Raw genomic sequence first — 15,591 nt, forward strand, 5'->3', positions numbered from 1 at the left:
AGTATTTAATCTGTCTATGCACACTAGGTAAGACCTGGGCGGACCAACCCTGTATTTTGGTTAGCGCGCCAGGCGGTGCAAAAGGTATAGGTAATTAGTGGGAAGGCAGGTAAGGTAGGAGAGGGGATTCCTTAACTAACTTTCTTTGATTTGGTTCCGTCCAGCCCCTTTTCCCCACATTACCGTGTTAAGGAATAATAAATTCCCTGTAAACTGTATTTGTCGTCCATCCCCGCACCTACGATCACACAACTTTTTCACTCCACGGGGAGTTGGGGGGTTGCGTTCCCTCCTCCGAGAGGCGTATGTAACATATGGGTATCCCGCCACATGGTTCCAATGTTTTTCAGTGTCAATTCTTGGCATCCGGGTTTGGATCATGGCAGTGAACCTAGTACTAAATATCCTGGTTTGTCCAGCCATTCTCCCAGCCCAGATCCAACCTTGATGCTCAGTGAACCACTGTCTAGCCATTCACGAACGTCAGATCCCCGACTGCAACCCACGACAATCCAACATTGACACTCAGTTAACCCTTAACCAGCCATTCACCCAGCACAGATTGTCCACAACACCCCATACTGAACCAACTTGGGAGTCTAACTCTGTGACCCTCTTCACGATCATATCCAAAATGGAAGTTCAGTGAACCCAAGTCCAGCCATTCACCACCTCAGATCCCTCACTGCAGCCCATAAGACTCTGGGAACCCCTGCCCTCAACACCACCATCAGCTAGCTACCCAATCAAATAAGCCTGCTCACAGAGCAATTAACCCATTATCTTCATCCTAATCAACTCCAGGTCTATATGCTAGAGTTAGCAGCATGCGTTAGCTATCCCATAAATACTGGGCCTAATCATAAACAGTGCTGCTGTTTGAGGAAAGCAGGGCAACAACCACCGAAAGATCTCTTTGTGTGCTAGAGGAGCTAAACAAGGCCAGCAAGTCTTTAAAATGGCAGCGTGCATCACGTGAATAGTATATGTCTCGGGCCAGGCCTCCTTCAGGACATCCTTCCATTCACAGGGTGGCCATAATGCTATGGCTATGACATACAGCTTACTGAGGACCTAGAGGGTAACCCTACTAGCTTTATGTGAGTGTCTGATACACCGCTGACTTTAGGACCGGGTCAACTAGCACTGTTAATTCCCATGCAGAATCATTCATTAGGCCCTGTGCTAAACGAAAACAGAAACACACAATTACTTTTGTATAGGTCTAACTGGGTGATTGCTCTGTGGGAACGGTGACATTTATTGGCCTCTCTCCATCCAGCCTCCTTTCCCTCCATCCCGCCTCCTTCTCATCCCTCCTTTCCCTCCATTTTCTATCGCCTCCTTCTCATCCCACCTTTCCCTCCATTTTCTACCACCTCTTTCTCTTCTCACCTTTTCATTGAGGGTAAGCAACTAGATACATGGCAACGTATCCTGAGCTGAAAAAAAGGGAAGTGTGATACCGGTTGTTATATTTCAAGAAACTGGGATTATGAGCTCATATGACCCATTTCAGGAAACTAGGCATGTGTTGCGGATCACTACATTCAAATAGCTCGTGTGAAGTAAACTTTTTTTTTAATTATCAAAATGCATTTTGGAACATGTGAACTTTGATGTGCCTTAATATCAAACTTGTATGCCATCTAAATATGAATAAAATTGTTACAATTATGAGCCTAGTTGGTTTAGCCACAGAAAAAGACAACTACCTTCCCGCTAGCCATGATTGGCTGAGATAATGAGTGGGCTGGACATGCCGAGAGAGGAGTTGGTTTTGGTCTGCCATGTAGCACGCTTCTGGCTATTTAAGCTGGTCAGTATGAGTAGGTAATCCTGTCTAACGTGGCTTTTTATTTTTATATATGTTGCTTAGTAGAACTGCATAACTGTTGCTCTCCACTTTCTGGAGGACCAAGTTTTGAATTCAGTGGAATTAGAGTACGATAGCTAAGGAGGTGGAGAAAACACCTGTCTCCGGGTTACATCTTCAAACTAAGATCAACCATGGCATCCGTGACAGGGAGAAACATCCAACAATGATGTATATGGGTAAGACAGCTAGCTACATTTTCAGATATTACACGTTTCTAAATTTGACAGTCGTTTTCAATTCAAGTTAAAGTGTAATGTTAGCTAGCTAATGTTAGCTGGGTGGCTCGCTAGCTTATAGGTTACATGCATTATCTTATTTGTATCTCAGAGCCATTTGCTTGGCTAGTTATAGCCTAATGTTAGCTAGCTAACATTGAACCTTGTTGGTTAGCTACCTGCAGAATCATGCACGGTAGTAACATAATGAGTTGGGATTATGGTTAATTATTTACCTAGCTAGCTAGCTAGCTACATGTTTCAACAAAAGACTCCATTAAGCAAATAACCATTTTGGGTGCATTCGTAAATTAAACTTGATTTCAGAGCGCAGAATAACTGATGAATTTATGAATGCTCAACACCTGTTGAATATGGCCGGTGTCAATAAACATCTGCAAAAAAGGGATTTCAAATTGCTGTCAACAGCACAGTTAGTCACCAATGCTCTGGATAACACGAAAACAGCCTAACCAGCTCTGCTAGGGTGAGTAAAATGGTCAGAGTGGGGTGTGTAACAAGCTAGCCAATTACTTCCCCATTGTTCATCAACTGTAGTGTATGATATCATTTTGTAGCTCTGTCTCTGCTTTTATCCAATGTAAAGAACATAATAAAAATGTTGCTACATAAGACTGAATCAAGGCGGTGGGTCACATACGTGCATTGTCAATGTTCCCTTATCAGAAAAGGTTACTTTAATCCCCTAAAGTCGATTGACACGCCAGTGCATGAAATCTAATTGGCATAATAATAAAAAATCAGTCAGTTTCAGCAAGAGATGTTTTTTTTTGCATTTGGATGCATCTCAATCCACCCCATCTGCTGATGTAACACTTCTGCATCTGTGGTGAAAGGTGAAGGAGCGGTGTTTGTCAGACCATGAGACATCCCAAAATCAATATTCTCAAACGACTGTAGCGCCCGAACAGTTTGACCTACTAACTATTATGACCACTTTATGGAAAGGGGAGACTCCATCCTGGATGGTGCAACAGTCAAAAGCACTGCACCGGAGTGCTGAGGCGCCACTACAATGTGACCGTCTGTTTGTAGCGTCCGAACCATTTGGGCTACAAATGTGACCCCACTGTGGAAAGGGGAGATTAAGACCCCCACCAATGTCACAGGACTCATCTGAAAGAAACCAGGACCAGTTTTAAAAAATGAATGGAAGTAGTTTTGTGCATATCCAAAAAAGGGTTTAATATGTGTAAAAAAAATATTTACTGAGCTTTCTTATATCGCATAGATATAGGACAAACACTTCAAAACCTTGTTTCTTAGCAGTTATTTTTTGACCGTCTTTTTTCACATTTATGAATGTGTTTCTCTGAGCTAATGTGTTTCTCTAATCTATATTTTAACAAATCATTGTTATAAATGTTTTTGAAACTCTAAGGGGTTCTAAAAATCAAAATGAAATTGCTAAATGATCCATAGAATAATCTTAAAACAATTCAATGTCAGCTTAGGACCCCCCCCACATCACCCTAATGGCTTAGACTTTTAAGAATGAATGCTAAAGGTGCATATTGATTAAATGACCTTGGTTTCCCGCCCCATCATGTACTCAAACAGGACCTTCCTCAGGTACTCAAACTCTGTGAGTTCTGAGAAGGACTCAGCACTGTAATGGCCAGGATCTGGAACACACAAAACAAAGGACAGGTTAATGTAGGATAACATAACACATCAGCTAATAGACACTGACATTTGACAATGTGACTAATTCACATCTATGATGGAGAAGTATTGAATGTTAATTTCTCAACTTCAAGAGCTCATTAATAACCTTTTCTATTCATACACACACACACACACACACACACAATTATAAATATATACACACACACAATCTTATGTGTGTATATATAAATAAATAAAATAAATAGCGTGTGTATCTATGTAATGATGTGTGTGTCTATATAATGGTGTGTGTGTGTGTGTCTCATGGTGTGTCTGTTGAAGTTGAAGTCGGAAGTTTACATACACCAAATACATTTAAACTCAGTTTTTCACAATTCCTGACATTTAATCAGAGTAAAAATCTTAGGTCAGTTAGGATCACCACTTTATTTTATGAATGTAAAAATGTAGAATAATAGTAGAGAATGATTTATTTCAGATTGTGTTTCTTTCATCACATTCCCAGTGGGTCAGAAGTTTACATACACTCAATTAGTATTTGGTAGCGTTGCCTTTAAATTGGGTCAAACATAGCCTTCCACAAGCTGCCCACAATAAGTTGGTTGAATTTTGGCCCATTCCTCCTGACAGAGCTGGTGTAACTAGGTCAGGTTTGTAGGCCTCCTTGCTCGCACACGCTTTTTCAGTTCTGCCCACCAATTTTCTATGGGATTGAGGTCAGGGCTTTCAAATCTTCTTACATCAGCTGATATCTCAAAGTTCTGTACAGAAACCCAGCCTAAAACCCCAAACAGCAAACCATGCAGGTGTAGAAGCACGGTGGCTAGGAAAAACTCCCTAGAAAGGCCAAACCCTAGGAAGAAACCTAGAGAGGAACCAGGCTATGAGGGGTGGCCAGTCCTCTTCTGGCTGTGCCGGGTGGAGATTATAATGTGATGGCCACTCCAATACCTTGACTTTGTTGTCCTTAAGCTATTTTGCCACAACTTTGGAAGTATGCTTGGGGTCACTGTCCATTTGAAAGACCCATTTGCGACCAAGCATTAACTGATGTCTTGAGATGTTGCTTTCATATATCCACATAATTTTCCTTCCTCATGAGGCCATCTATTTTGTGAAGTGCACCCGTCCCTCCTGCAGCAAAGCACCTCCACAACATGATGCTGCCACCTCAGTGCTTCCCAGTTGGGATGGTCTTCTTCTGCTTGCAAGCCTCCCCCTTTTCCTCCAAACATAATAATGGTCATTAAGGCCAAACAGTTCTATTTTTGTTTCATCAGACCAGAGGATATTTCTCCAAAAAGTACGATCTTTGTCCCCATGTGCAGTTGCAAACCGTAGTCTGGATCTTTTATGGCAGTTTTGGAGCAGTGGCTTCTTCCTTGCTGAGCGGCCTTTCAGGTTATGTCCATATAGGACTTGTTTTACTGTGGACTTTTGTACCGGTTTCCTCCAGCATCTTCACAAGGTCCTTTGTTGTTGTTCTGGGATTGATTTGTACTTTTCGCACAAAAGTATGTTCAACTCTAGGAGACAGAACGCATCTCCTTCCTGAGCGGTATGATGGCTGCGTGGTCCCATGGTGTTTATACTTGTGTACTATTGTTTGTACAGATGAACGTGGTACGTTCAGGAGTTTGTAAATTGCTCCCAAGGATGAACCAGACTTGTGGTCTACAATTTCTTTTCCCGAGGTCTTGGCTGATTTCTTTTGATTTTCCCATGATGTCAAGCAAAGAGGCACTGAGTTTGAAGGTAGGTCTTGAAATACATCCCCAGGTACACCTCCAATTGACTCAAATTATGTCAATTAGCCTATCAGAAGCTTTTAAAGTCATGACATAATTTTCTGCAACAACGTCGCTGGACCAGACTGGACTGGCAAATCCCATTGAGCACGTCTGGGACCTGTTGGATCGGAGGGTGAGGGCGAGAGCCATTCCACCCAGAAATGTCCAGGAACTTGCAGGTGCCTTGGTGGAAGAGTGGGGTAACATCTCACAGCAAGAACTGGCAAATCTGGTGCAGTCCATTAGGAGGAGATGCACTGCAGTACTTAATGCAGCTGGTGGCCACACCAGACACTGACTGTTGCTTTTGATTATTATTACATTTCTGTTAGTCACATGTCTGTGGAACTTGTTCAGTTTATGTCGGTTGTTGAATCTTGTTACATTCATACAAATATTTACACATGTTAAGTTTGCTGAAAATAAACGCAGTTGACAGTGAGAGGATGTTTCTTTTTTTTGCGTAGTTTACTTTGTATCCCTCATTTACTCAAGTGTTTCCTTTATGTTGGCAGTTACATGTAGTTCTCAGTTCTAAACGTGTATTCCATTATTCATCGGCTCTATGTAAACGCCACTTCTAAATTTGGCACGGAGTCATCTAATGTTCCACCCTGATTCTGTCGGCCATACTGTTTAGCTGACATGACATTATGTTTCAATTAGCAACAGTTCTGAACATAGAAACCCTGACAGCAGTGAACAGGGGTAGGTTCAAACCACCAAAACTAGAAAGAATGGCGCATGGCCCTACATGAGCACTTGTACACTACAATTCCAACCAGGCCTGTTCAGATGCATTGCTCCATCATCCCTGTACCTAGGGAGACAGAGTTATGTCTCAATTACCACGGTGTGAAATCCCAACCGGTCACACTTCAAAATAGCAATCATGTTAGTTCTTCTCCATCCTCTTCAAGGGAAACACTGTCAGGTTTGACGTGGGTGAAGGATTAACTCCACATAGTCTATACCTTATTGCTTTTCTATTTCATTTAGGTCTGCTATTTTCTGACTTGTGAGTCTAATTCTTAGTAGTTTGTTTCTTGTTGTGATTCTATGCGACTTGTTCTTATTTTGTATGTAACTTGGAGCTGTGGAAAGAAGTTCCTCTGATTTGTTTTGATGATTACATTTCTTGTCCTTCCAAAGTCCATTCCATGGAGATGTTTAGGCCAGTGAAGGGGTTGCAACTTAAAAACACCCTCCCATTTCTCTGGAATAGCCATTTACATTTTAGTCATTTAACAGATGCTCTTATCCAGAGCGACTGACATTAGTGCATTCATCAGATACACGATGACACTGTAGGCCCCTGGCTGTGCCAGCAGAGAAGAGCAGCTTGATGTTGAAAGGAAAAGGGTTAGGAAAGCTGGGAAGATGAAGGGGTGATGAAGAGAAAGAGAAGAGGTAGAGGCCAAACTAGTCTTTGATCATCAGGCGTGGAGAAATGGCCTGGCTAATAAATGCTTTCAGCTTTATGTCCTCCTGACCTCCAGGCCCCGGACCCCAGGAAGAGTAGCCCAGATGAACCCACAGTAGAGTAACACTCACACTGGGGCATGAGGACCCACACTACACAACACAGCAGAAAGCACCTCTACCTGGAACCACTACTCATTGGCCTCTTGACCAGGAGCCATTACAGTGGTTTAAACACCATCTGTGCTGGCTTGGAAATGTTTTCACATTGTCCTTTCCAACCACTATGTTGGAGCACAGCTCAGCTCAGCAGTGTTATTAGAGGTCCACAGTGGTCAAGACAGCAGAAGCCACATTGAGATGGTGTTAATATATACTGAGGCTGTCAACAGTGGTGTGAGTCAGATCACTGGGCCAGCAGGCTTCTCTTCAGCTGGAGTAGACAAGCTATGGAGTACAGCTGGGTGATATGGACCAAAGTCCATGTCACAATCAATTAACAGAATTATCACCATAACGATCAATTGAATGATACGTTGATAACAATGTGCATCAGTTACTTTTTATTGTGCTGCTGCTAATGTTGTAGCTATCAATTGTCCCGTTAGCAATAGTCCATATTAGCAGACTTAAATTTTAAACTTCACATTCCTCTAGTAAAGGCAATTTATTGTTATTATCAGTAAAATGTCCTCGATATATGGTCAGTTTGGTCGGTATCGATCATTTTCAGTTTATCGTTCCAGCTCTAATATGAAGTAATGGGGTATGCATAAGGGGGAAAGGTTAGGATGTGACCTGGCTGAGAGGGTTGTTCAGACACCCAGAGGGTTGTTCAGACACCAAGAGGGTTGTTCAGACACCAAGAGGGTTGTTCAGACACCTAGGCAAAAAACAGCGGACTACTAAAGTCTTGGGTTGGAGAGAGTGTTAGAAATTGAGTGGTGTAACTTCAGGCCAGGGGGGCAGTGAGCTGTGCTGCATTAGAGGTTTTCACATTGGAAACAAGACTGCAGCCTGCAAAAGTCATTATGTCCTGGGATGAATTTTCACCCCTACCTCCTCACCCCCCTTTCCCATCCGACAGACGATTCTCTTTATTACGCCAGCAGGGAAAGTCCATAAGAGGTTAGAATTTAGTTTGACAGTCCTCCCCCTCTACCCTGTCCTCCATGCAGAGAAGATATAATTTATAATAGGGTTGAGGTTGATATGATTGAGACACTACTGTGGGGGCTTCATCTTAGTGATGTTAAACTAACAGCAGCAATGTCCTATCACACTAAATGGCTGACTGAATATCCTTACTCATTTTCCATGAGGTCCTTTTGAGCTAAGAAGATGATTGAAAAGTTTATATTTTTCAGAAAACATCTTACAGGGGAAGGTAACATTACTTTTTGAATGTATGTTTATATTTAAAGTAGTATAGATGTTTAATATAGATGAATATAGAGGTTTACATTACCTTTGAACGTGGTACCCAGATGAGTCACCACTGAGTTTTTGTGGAATAATTTCATCTTGTCCTCCAGTGAGTGGATCTAGGAGAGAGAGAGTGCAGTAGAAAAACATATGACTCCCAATGAATGGATCAAGGAGCGAGAGAGAGAGAACACCACTACTACTGAACCAACCTGATAACACCACTACTACTGAACCAAGCTGTACTAGACTAACCTGATAACACCACCACTACTACTGAACCAACCTGATAACACCACTACCACTGAACCAAGCTGTACTAGACTAACCTGATAACACCACCATTACTGAACCAAGCTGTACTGGACTAACCTGATAACACCACCACTACTACTGAACCAACCTGATAACACCACTACTACTGAACCAAGCTGTACTAGACTAACCTGATAACACCACCACTACTGAACCGAGCTGTACTGGACTAACCTGATAACAACACCACCACTACTGAACCAAGCTGTACTGGACTAACCTGATAACAACACCACCACTATTGAACCAAGCTGTACTGGACTAACCTGATAACACCACCATTACTGAACCAAGCTGTACTGGACTAACCTGATAACACCACCACTACTGAACCAAGCTGTACTGGACTAACCTGATAACACCACCATTACTGAACCAAGCTGTACTGGACTAACCTGATAACACCACCACTACTGAACCAAGCTGTACTGGACTAACCTAATAACACCACCACTATTGAACCAAGCCGTACTGGACTAACCTGATAACACCACCACTACTGAACCAACCTGATAACAACACCACCACTACTGAACCAAGCTGTACTGGACTAACCTGATAACAACACCACCATTACTGAACCAAGCCGTACTGGACTAACCTGATAACACCACCACTACTACTGAACCAACCTGATAACAACACCACCACTACTGAACCAAGCTGTACTGGACTAACCTGATAACAACACCACCACTACTGAACCAAGCTGTACTGGACTAACCTGATAACACCACCACCACTACTGAACCAAGCTGTACTGGACTAACCTGATAACACCACCATTACTGAACCAAGCTGTACTGGACTAATCTGATAACACCACCACTACTGAACCAAGCTGATAACACCACCACTACTGAACCAACCTGTACTGCACTAATCTGATAACACCACCACTACTGAACCAACCTGATAACACAACCACTACTACTGAACCAAGCTGATAACACCACCACTACTGAACCAAGCTGCACTGGACTAACCTGATAAGTAGGTTAGACTACTGCAATGCTCTACTTTCCGGCTACCCGGATAAAGCACTAAATAAACTTCAGTTAGTGCTAAATACGGCTGCTAGAATCCTGACTAGAACCAAAAAATTTGATCATATTACTCCAGTGCTAGCCTCTCTACACTGGCTTCCTGTCAAAGCAAGGGCTGATTTCAAGGTTTTACTGCTAACCTACAAAGCATTACATGGGCTTGCTCCTACCTATCTCTCTGATTTGGTCCTGCCGTACATACCTACACGTACGCTACGGTCACAAGACGCAGGCCTCCTAATTGTCCCTAGAATTTCTAAGCAAACAGCTGGAGGCAGGGCTTTCTCCTATAGAGCTCCATTTTTATGGAACGGTCTGCCTACCCATGTCAGAGACGCAAACTCGGTCTCAACCTTCAAGTCTCTACTGAAGACTCATCTCTTCAGTGGGTCATATGATTGAGTGTAGTCTGGCCCAGGAGTGGGAAGGTGAACGGAAAGGCTCTGGAGCAACGAACCGCCCTTGCTGTCTCTGCCTGGCCGGTTCCCCTCTTTCCACTGGGATTCTCTGCCTCTAACCCTATTACAGGGGCTGAGTCACTGGCTTACTGGGGCTCTCTCATGCCGTCCCTGGAGGGGGTGCGTCACCTGAGTGGGTTGATTCACTGATGTGGTCATCCTGTCTGGGTTGGCGCCCCCCCCTTGGGTTGCGCCGTGGCGGAGGTCTTTGTGGGCTATACTCAGCCTTGTCTCAGGATGGTAAGTTGGTGGTTGAAGATATACCTCTAGTGGTGTGGGGGCTGTGCTTTGGCAAAGTGGGTGGGGTTATATCCTTCCTGTTTGGCCCTGTCCGGGGGTGTCCTCGGATGGGGCCACAGTGTCTCCTGACCCATCCTGTCTCAGCCTCCAGTATTTATGCTGCAGTAGTTTATGTGTCGGGGGGCTAGGGTCAGTTTGTTATATCTGGAGTACTTCTCCTGTCCTATTCGGTGTCCTGTGCGAATCTAAGTGTGCGTTCTCTAATTCTCTCCTTCTCTCTTTCTTTCTCTCTCTCGGAGGACCTGAGCCCTAGGACCATGCCCCAGGACTACCTGACATGATGACTCCTTGCTGTCCCCAGTCCACCTGGCCGTGCTGCTGCTCCAGTTTCAACTGTTCTGCCTTATTCGACCATGCTGGTCATTTATGAACATTTGAACATCTTGGCCATGTTCTGTTATAATCTCCACCCGGCACAGCCAGAAGAGGACTGGCCACCCCACATAGCCTGGTTCCTCTAGGTTTCTTCCTAGGTTTTGGCCTTTCTAGGGAGTTTTTCCTAGCGACCGTGCTTCTACACCTGCATTGCTTGCTGTTTGGGGTTTTAGGCTGGGTTTCTGTACAGCACTTTGAGATATCAGCTGATGTACGAAGGGCTATATAAATACATTTGATTTGATTTGATAACACCACCACTACTGAACCAAGCTGATAACACCACCACTACTGAACCAAGCTGTACTGGACTTACCTGATAACACCACCATTACTGAACCAAGCTGTACTGGACTAACCTGATAACACCACCACAATTGCTGGAACCACAATGGAAAGGTCAATGTGAAAAGAACACGTCCAAGCCAGCAGAGTATGGTTCGGCTTGGTACCGTACTGTGATCACCCCTTAACACTCACCCTGTCGACAAAGTGCTGTTCCTTCAGCCTGGCTTCACTCAGCAGGGTGGTCTTCTCAGCTAGCTGGGCCTGCAGCTCCTCCACATCCATCTGAAACAACACAATCATCAATAACAGACATGAGTAACAAATCATTGCAGACATTTAGGTCTGGTTTTAGACCTTCCTCCTAAACGAATGGGGAAATGGTTTTTGAATCGTTTCAGAGCTCCCTTGAAAAGATATTCCAATCTCAAATGGGTTTCACCCGGACAATGTATCAATAAAGTACATGTGACTTGACTAGGAGAATTGTGTGAGTAAATCATGGATATATAGTGCAATACTTATTGGAAACAGACGCACGCACACACACACAGGCTCACACACACACAGGCGCACACACACACACACACACAGACGGGCGCACAGACACACACACACACACACGGGCGCACACACACGGGCGCACACACACACACACACAGGCGCACACGGGCGCACACACACACACACACACGGGCGCACACACACACACACACGGGCGCACACACACACAGACGGGCGCACACACACACAGACGGGCGCACACACACACAGACGGGCGCACACACACACAGACGGGCGCACACACACACAGACGGGCGCACACACACACAGACGGGCGCACACACACACAGACGGGCGCACACACACACAGACGGGCGCACACACACACAGACGGGCGTACACACACACAGGCGCACACGCACACACAGACAGGCGCACACGCACACACAGACAGGCGCACATGCACACACAGACAGGCGCACATGCACACACAGACAGGCGCACACGCACACACAGACACCGACACAGGCGCAAAGACAGACGCACACCCACACCCACAGACAGCCACACACAGACACCCCCACACAGAGACAGACAGAGACACACACAGTAGAAGATTGGTGAAACAAACTGTTCATCTCTGTTAGAACTGGAACTTATAAAGGACCTGAGAGTAGGCCTATGTCGACTGGCTTAACTTTCCACACTGAATCGGTAATCTTTCCTCCGTCAGACACATGGGTGTTTCAAATAAAGGTCCACAGAGAGGTTGGGTCAACACAGTTGCAGTTGGTGTGGAGGTGTGTCTGTCTGTCAGTGTGTGTGTCCTTTGTGAGGGGGGCGAGCAGGAAACTGTATTACTGTATTGCTTCAACAGAAACCCATTGTAAATGTCAGCTATCCAATCCAAGCCGACTAAAAAACACTGTATTGAAACACAGGGTCCAGTCTATATAGAGAAAATGGTGCCATGTGGGACTCGTACCATTAGTTTCTAGCATCTGCGCAGTCGGTGTGCGTGTCCCAAATACCATCCTATTCCCTTTATAGTGCACTACTTTTGGCCAGAGATCTATGGGTTCTGGTCCAAAGTAGTGCACTAAATAGGGAATAGGGAGTCATTTGGGACACACAGTCGGTGGGAAAATACCACAGATATGGCATCCTCTTGACATCCTGTCTGCGGGGGTAAATTAAATACAGTCTGTGTAAACCGGTTAACCTGTAGTGATGGGGGTGGCGATATCCTCAAAGTTAAAATAGGCAGGCCAATAACCAGAAGGTTGCCGGTTTGAATCTGGCAGGAATGAGCCAAGCAACCAGTGGGCGGTGGTAGTTAACCCTCAAACTGCTCTGCGGCTAATGCTACTGTATTTTGCTAGCTGTGCTGCTAGCTTCACCCTGTAAACATGGATGAACTGAGATACTGTACCTCTCCACTGGCGCTGTGGGTCCTTGCCTGCAGGTCCTCCAGCCTTTTCTGTACCTGACACACTCTGTTCCCCATCTCCTCCTCTCGACTCTTGACGGGAAGAAAAAGGAAAATCACAGCTAGTCATTTCCTACAGTGTTTCATCTCTTACAAAATACTCAAAACGGCATTAGTTTCCAAAAACATCCCCTTTCTCTTCTTTTTGTCAATATTTTTTTTATAAAGTTCTTTGTCTGCACATTTTATTTGTTGTTTATTTTGTCACAAATAATTCAGCTAAAAGCCTGTCAGTGTGGATCAGTATAGTCTGATATCACAGTATTGTCAGTCCGTGTTACTCTACTTCAGGCCTCCCTACTTTAATTATGTCTGGTGATGAGTGGGAGAAGGCAGCTTTTACTTTAGTTTACTTAGCTGAGCAAAGCCCATCCTCAACAACCTATTTTTCCTGATGAAATCTAAGTGGAAAAAAACTACTATTACAAATGACTTTTAGTTGACGGAAATGTGAAGAGCTGAGAATTCCACGTGACTAATGGACATTTGATTTGCCATGGAGCTCCTTTTCATCTGTTTTGTCCAATCAGAAGCACGCAGAATATTTCAAGCAATCCTCTCACTGGCAGAATGGACATCTTTCAGTGGTGCGGTCTGACTGAGCTGATCTGCCCGGCTCTCCCACACAGCTCCCAGGCGGTCTCTTCAGTCACTCGTCAATCTTTTGAACTGATGTGAAGCCAGGACATTGGACTTGTAGCTAACCTCAACTAGAAACAATGTTTCTGCTCTCTTCATTTCATTTAGGGTATTTTTGCCTTGATTACATCAGAAGCTCTACTTCCCCATGTGTGCAGTTATTCATTCATCTGTGTTGCCACTACCATGCCGTGGTCTGCAAATGAAAGACAAATGCTATTTGTTGAACATTAGGACTACAGTAAAATATTTTTGTAAAGCTCAAACTCTCTGCTTTTTAAGGAAACCACTTATTTACCCCCCTTGACAGTTAAGATGGGGAGAAAATCAGAGCTGTAAATTGTTTAACCTGTAGCCAAGTCTTTATGGTTAATTATGGCTGGCATTGGTAACAATATCAATGTTGCCAGCTTTACGAGGGCATAGCTGGACAAGGCCATGTGAATGACTTAAAACTAGGCTAAAATTGTCCAGTTTTAGTCGACTGATAATAACTAAAACTAACAAAGGATGACAAAATGTGACGAAGACTAAAAAGTATTTAAGGCTAAATCTAAAATAGCTGCCAAAATGAAGACTGCTAGAGACTGACAGGAGGGAGGTGGTTCCATGTCAGTAATAGTTTCATGAGGATGGGTGGAGTACATGTACTTTTCCTTTAAAGTTCAAAGCTGAAAAATATGTCAGGAACTGATAGGAGTTTCCATATGATAGTGCGGACTAGTGTTTTCACGATACTTGTATCACAATACTCTGAGAATCATGGCATGGAAATAAAACAGGAAGCGAACAGATTATTCTGAGGAAAACCGTACTAATGTTGGGCCAGTAACTCCTACTTGTAATCTACTTCCTAAAAGCAAACCAGTTAGTCTGTGTATAATGATTAATGTCAATAGTCTAATCTAACCATATACGTTAAATTGCAACGGTCTACGTAGCTACACAGTAATAGCTGTAGTAATAAAGTTCAAGTTACATAGGAACTACAATATAATTACATTGTGTTATTGATTCGTACTGTACCTGGAGGACCTGCTCATATCGTTGGACCGTTCTGTTTAAGTCATCATCTTTCTGGGCGATCACCTTCTGGAGCTGATTGGTCTCCTCCCGATGGCTGTCCATAAGCTCCACCTCCACGCTCTGGGCCTTCCCTGGTTGGTGGAGAAGAGAGGAGGAGTGAGGAAAGAGGAGGAGTATGAGGAGGAGTGCTGATATAGGATCAGCTTGGCCTTTTAGATCAGATGAAATTGTATTAGTTACATGTGCCGAATACAACAGGTTTGATAATTTGATCTAACCTTACAGTGAAACGCTTACTTACAAGCCCCTAAAAGTCAGTGCAGTTAAAAAAAAATACAGATAAGAATAAGCGATAAAAGTAACAAGTAATTATAGAGAAGCAGTAAAAAAACAAAACAATATATATACAGTTGGGAGAACAAGTATTTGATAACCTGCAAAATCGGCAGTGTTTCCTACTTACAAAGCATGTAAAGGTCTGTCATTTTTATCATAGGTACACTTCAACTGTGAGAGACAGAATCTAAAACAAAAATCCAGAAAATCACATTGTATGATTTTTGAGTAATTAATTAGCATTTTATTGCATGACATAAGTATTTGATCACCTACCAACCAGTAAGAATTCCGGCTCTCACAGACCTGTTAGTTTTTCTTTAGGAAGCCCTCCTGCTCTCCACTCATTACCTGTATTAACTGCACCTGTTTGAACTCTTTACCTGTATAAAAGACACCTGTCCACACACTAAATCAAGACTCCAACCTCTCCACAA

At 43.7% G+C, this 15,591-nt stretch overlaps 1 protein-coding gene across 1 annotated transcript in view; it reads right to left on the minus strand.

Annotated features, from left to right (window-relative positions):
- Nucleotides 1–15,591, minus strand: part of LOC139381406 (golgin subfamily A member 4-like) — a 55,794-nt gene that overhangs the window by 4,006 nt on the left and 36,197 nt on the right. The window contains exons 16-20 of the mRNA XM_071124907.1: nucleotides 14,819–14,949; nucleotides 13,097–13,186; nucleotides 11,356–11,445; nucleotides 8,425–8,500; nucleotides 3,643–3,740 (exon numbers count right to left, since the gene is read on the minus strand). Of these exons, the coding sequence (XP_070981008.1) occupies nucleotides 3,643–3,740; nucleotides 8,425–8,500; nucleotides 11,356–11,445; nucleotides 13,097–13,186; nucleotides 14,819–14,949 (485 nt within the window). The remainder of the gene's footprint in view (nucleotides 1–3,642; nucleotides 3,741–8,424; nucleotides 8,501–11,355; nucleotides 11,446–13,096; nucleotides 13,187–14,818; nucleotides 14,950–15,591) is intronic.

This window comes from Oncorhynchus clarkii, chromosome 23 (assembly GCF_045791955.1).
Source record: "Oncorhynchus clarkii lewisi isolate Uvic-CL-2024 chromosome 23, UVic_Ocla_1.0, whole genome shotgun sequence".
Lineage (NCBI taxonomy): Eukaryota > Metazoa > Chordata > Actinopteri > Salmoniformes > Salmonidae > Oncorhynchus > Oncorhynchus clarkii.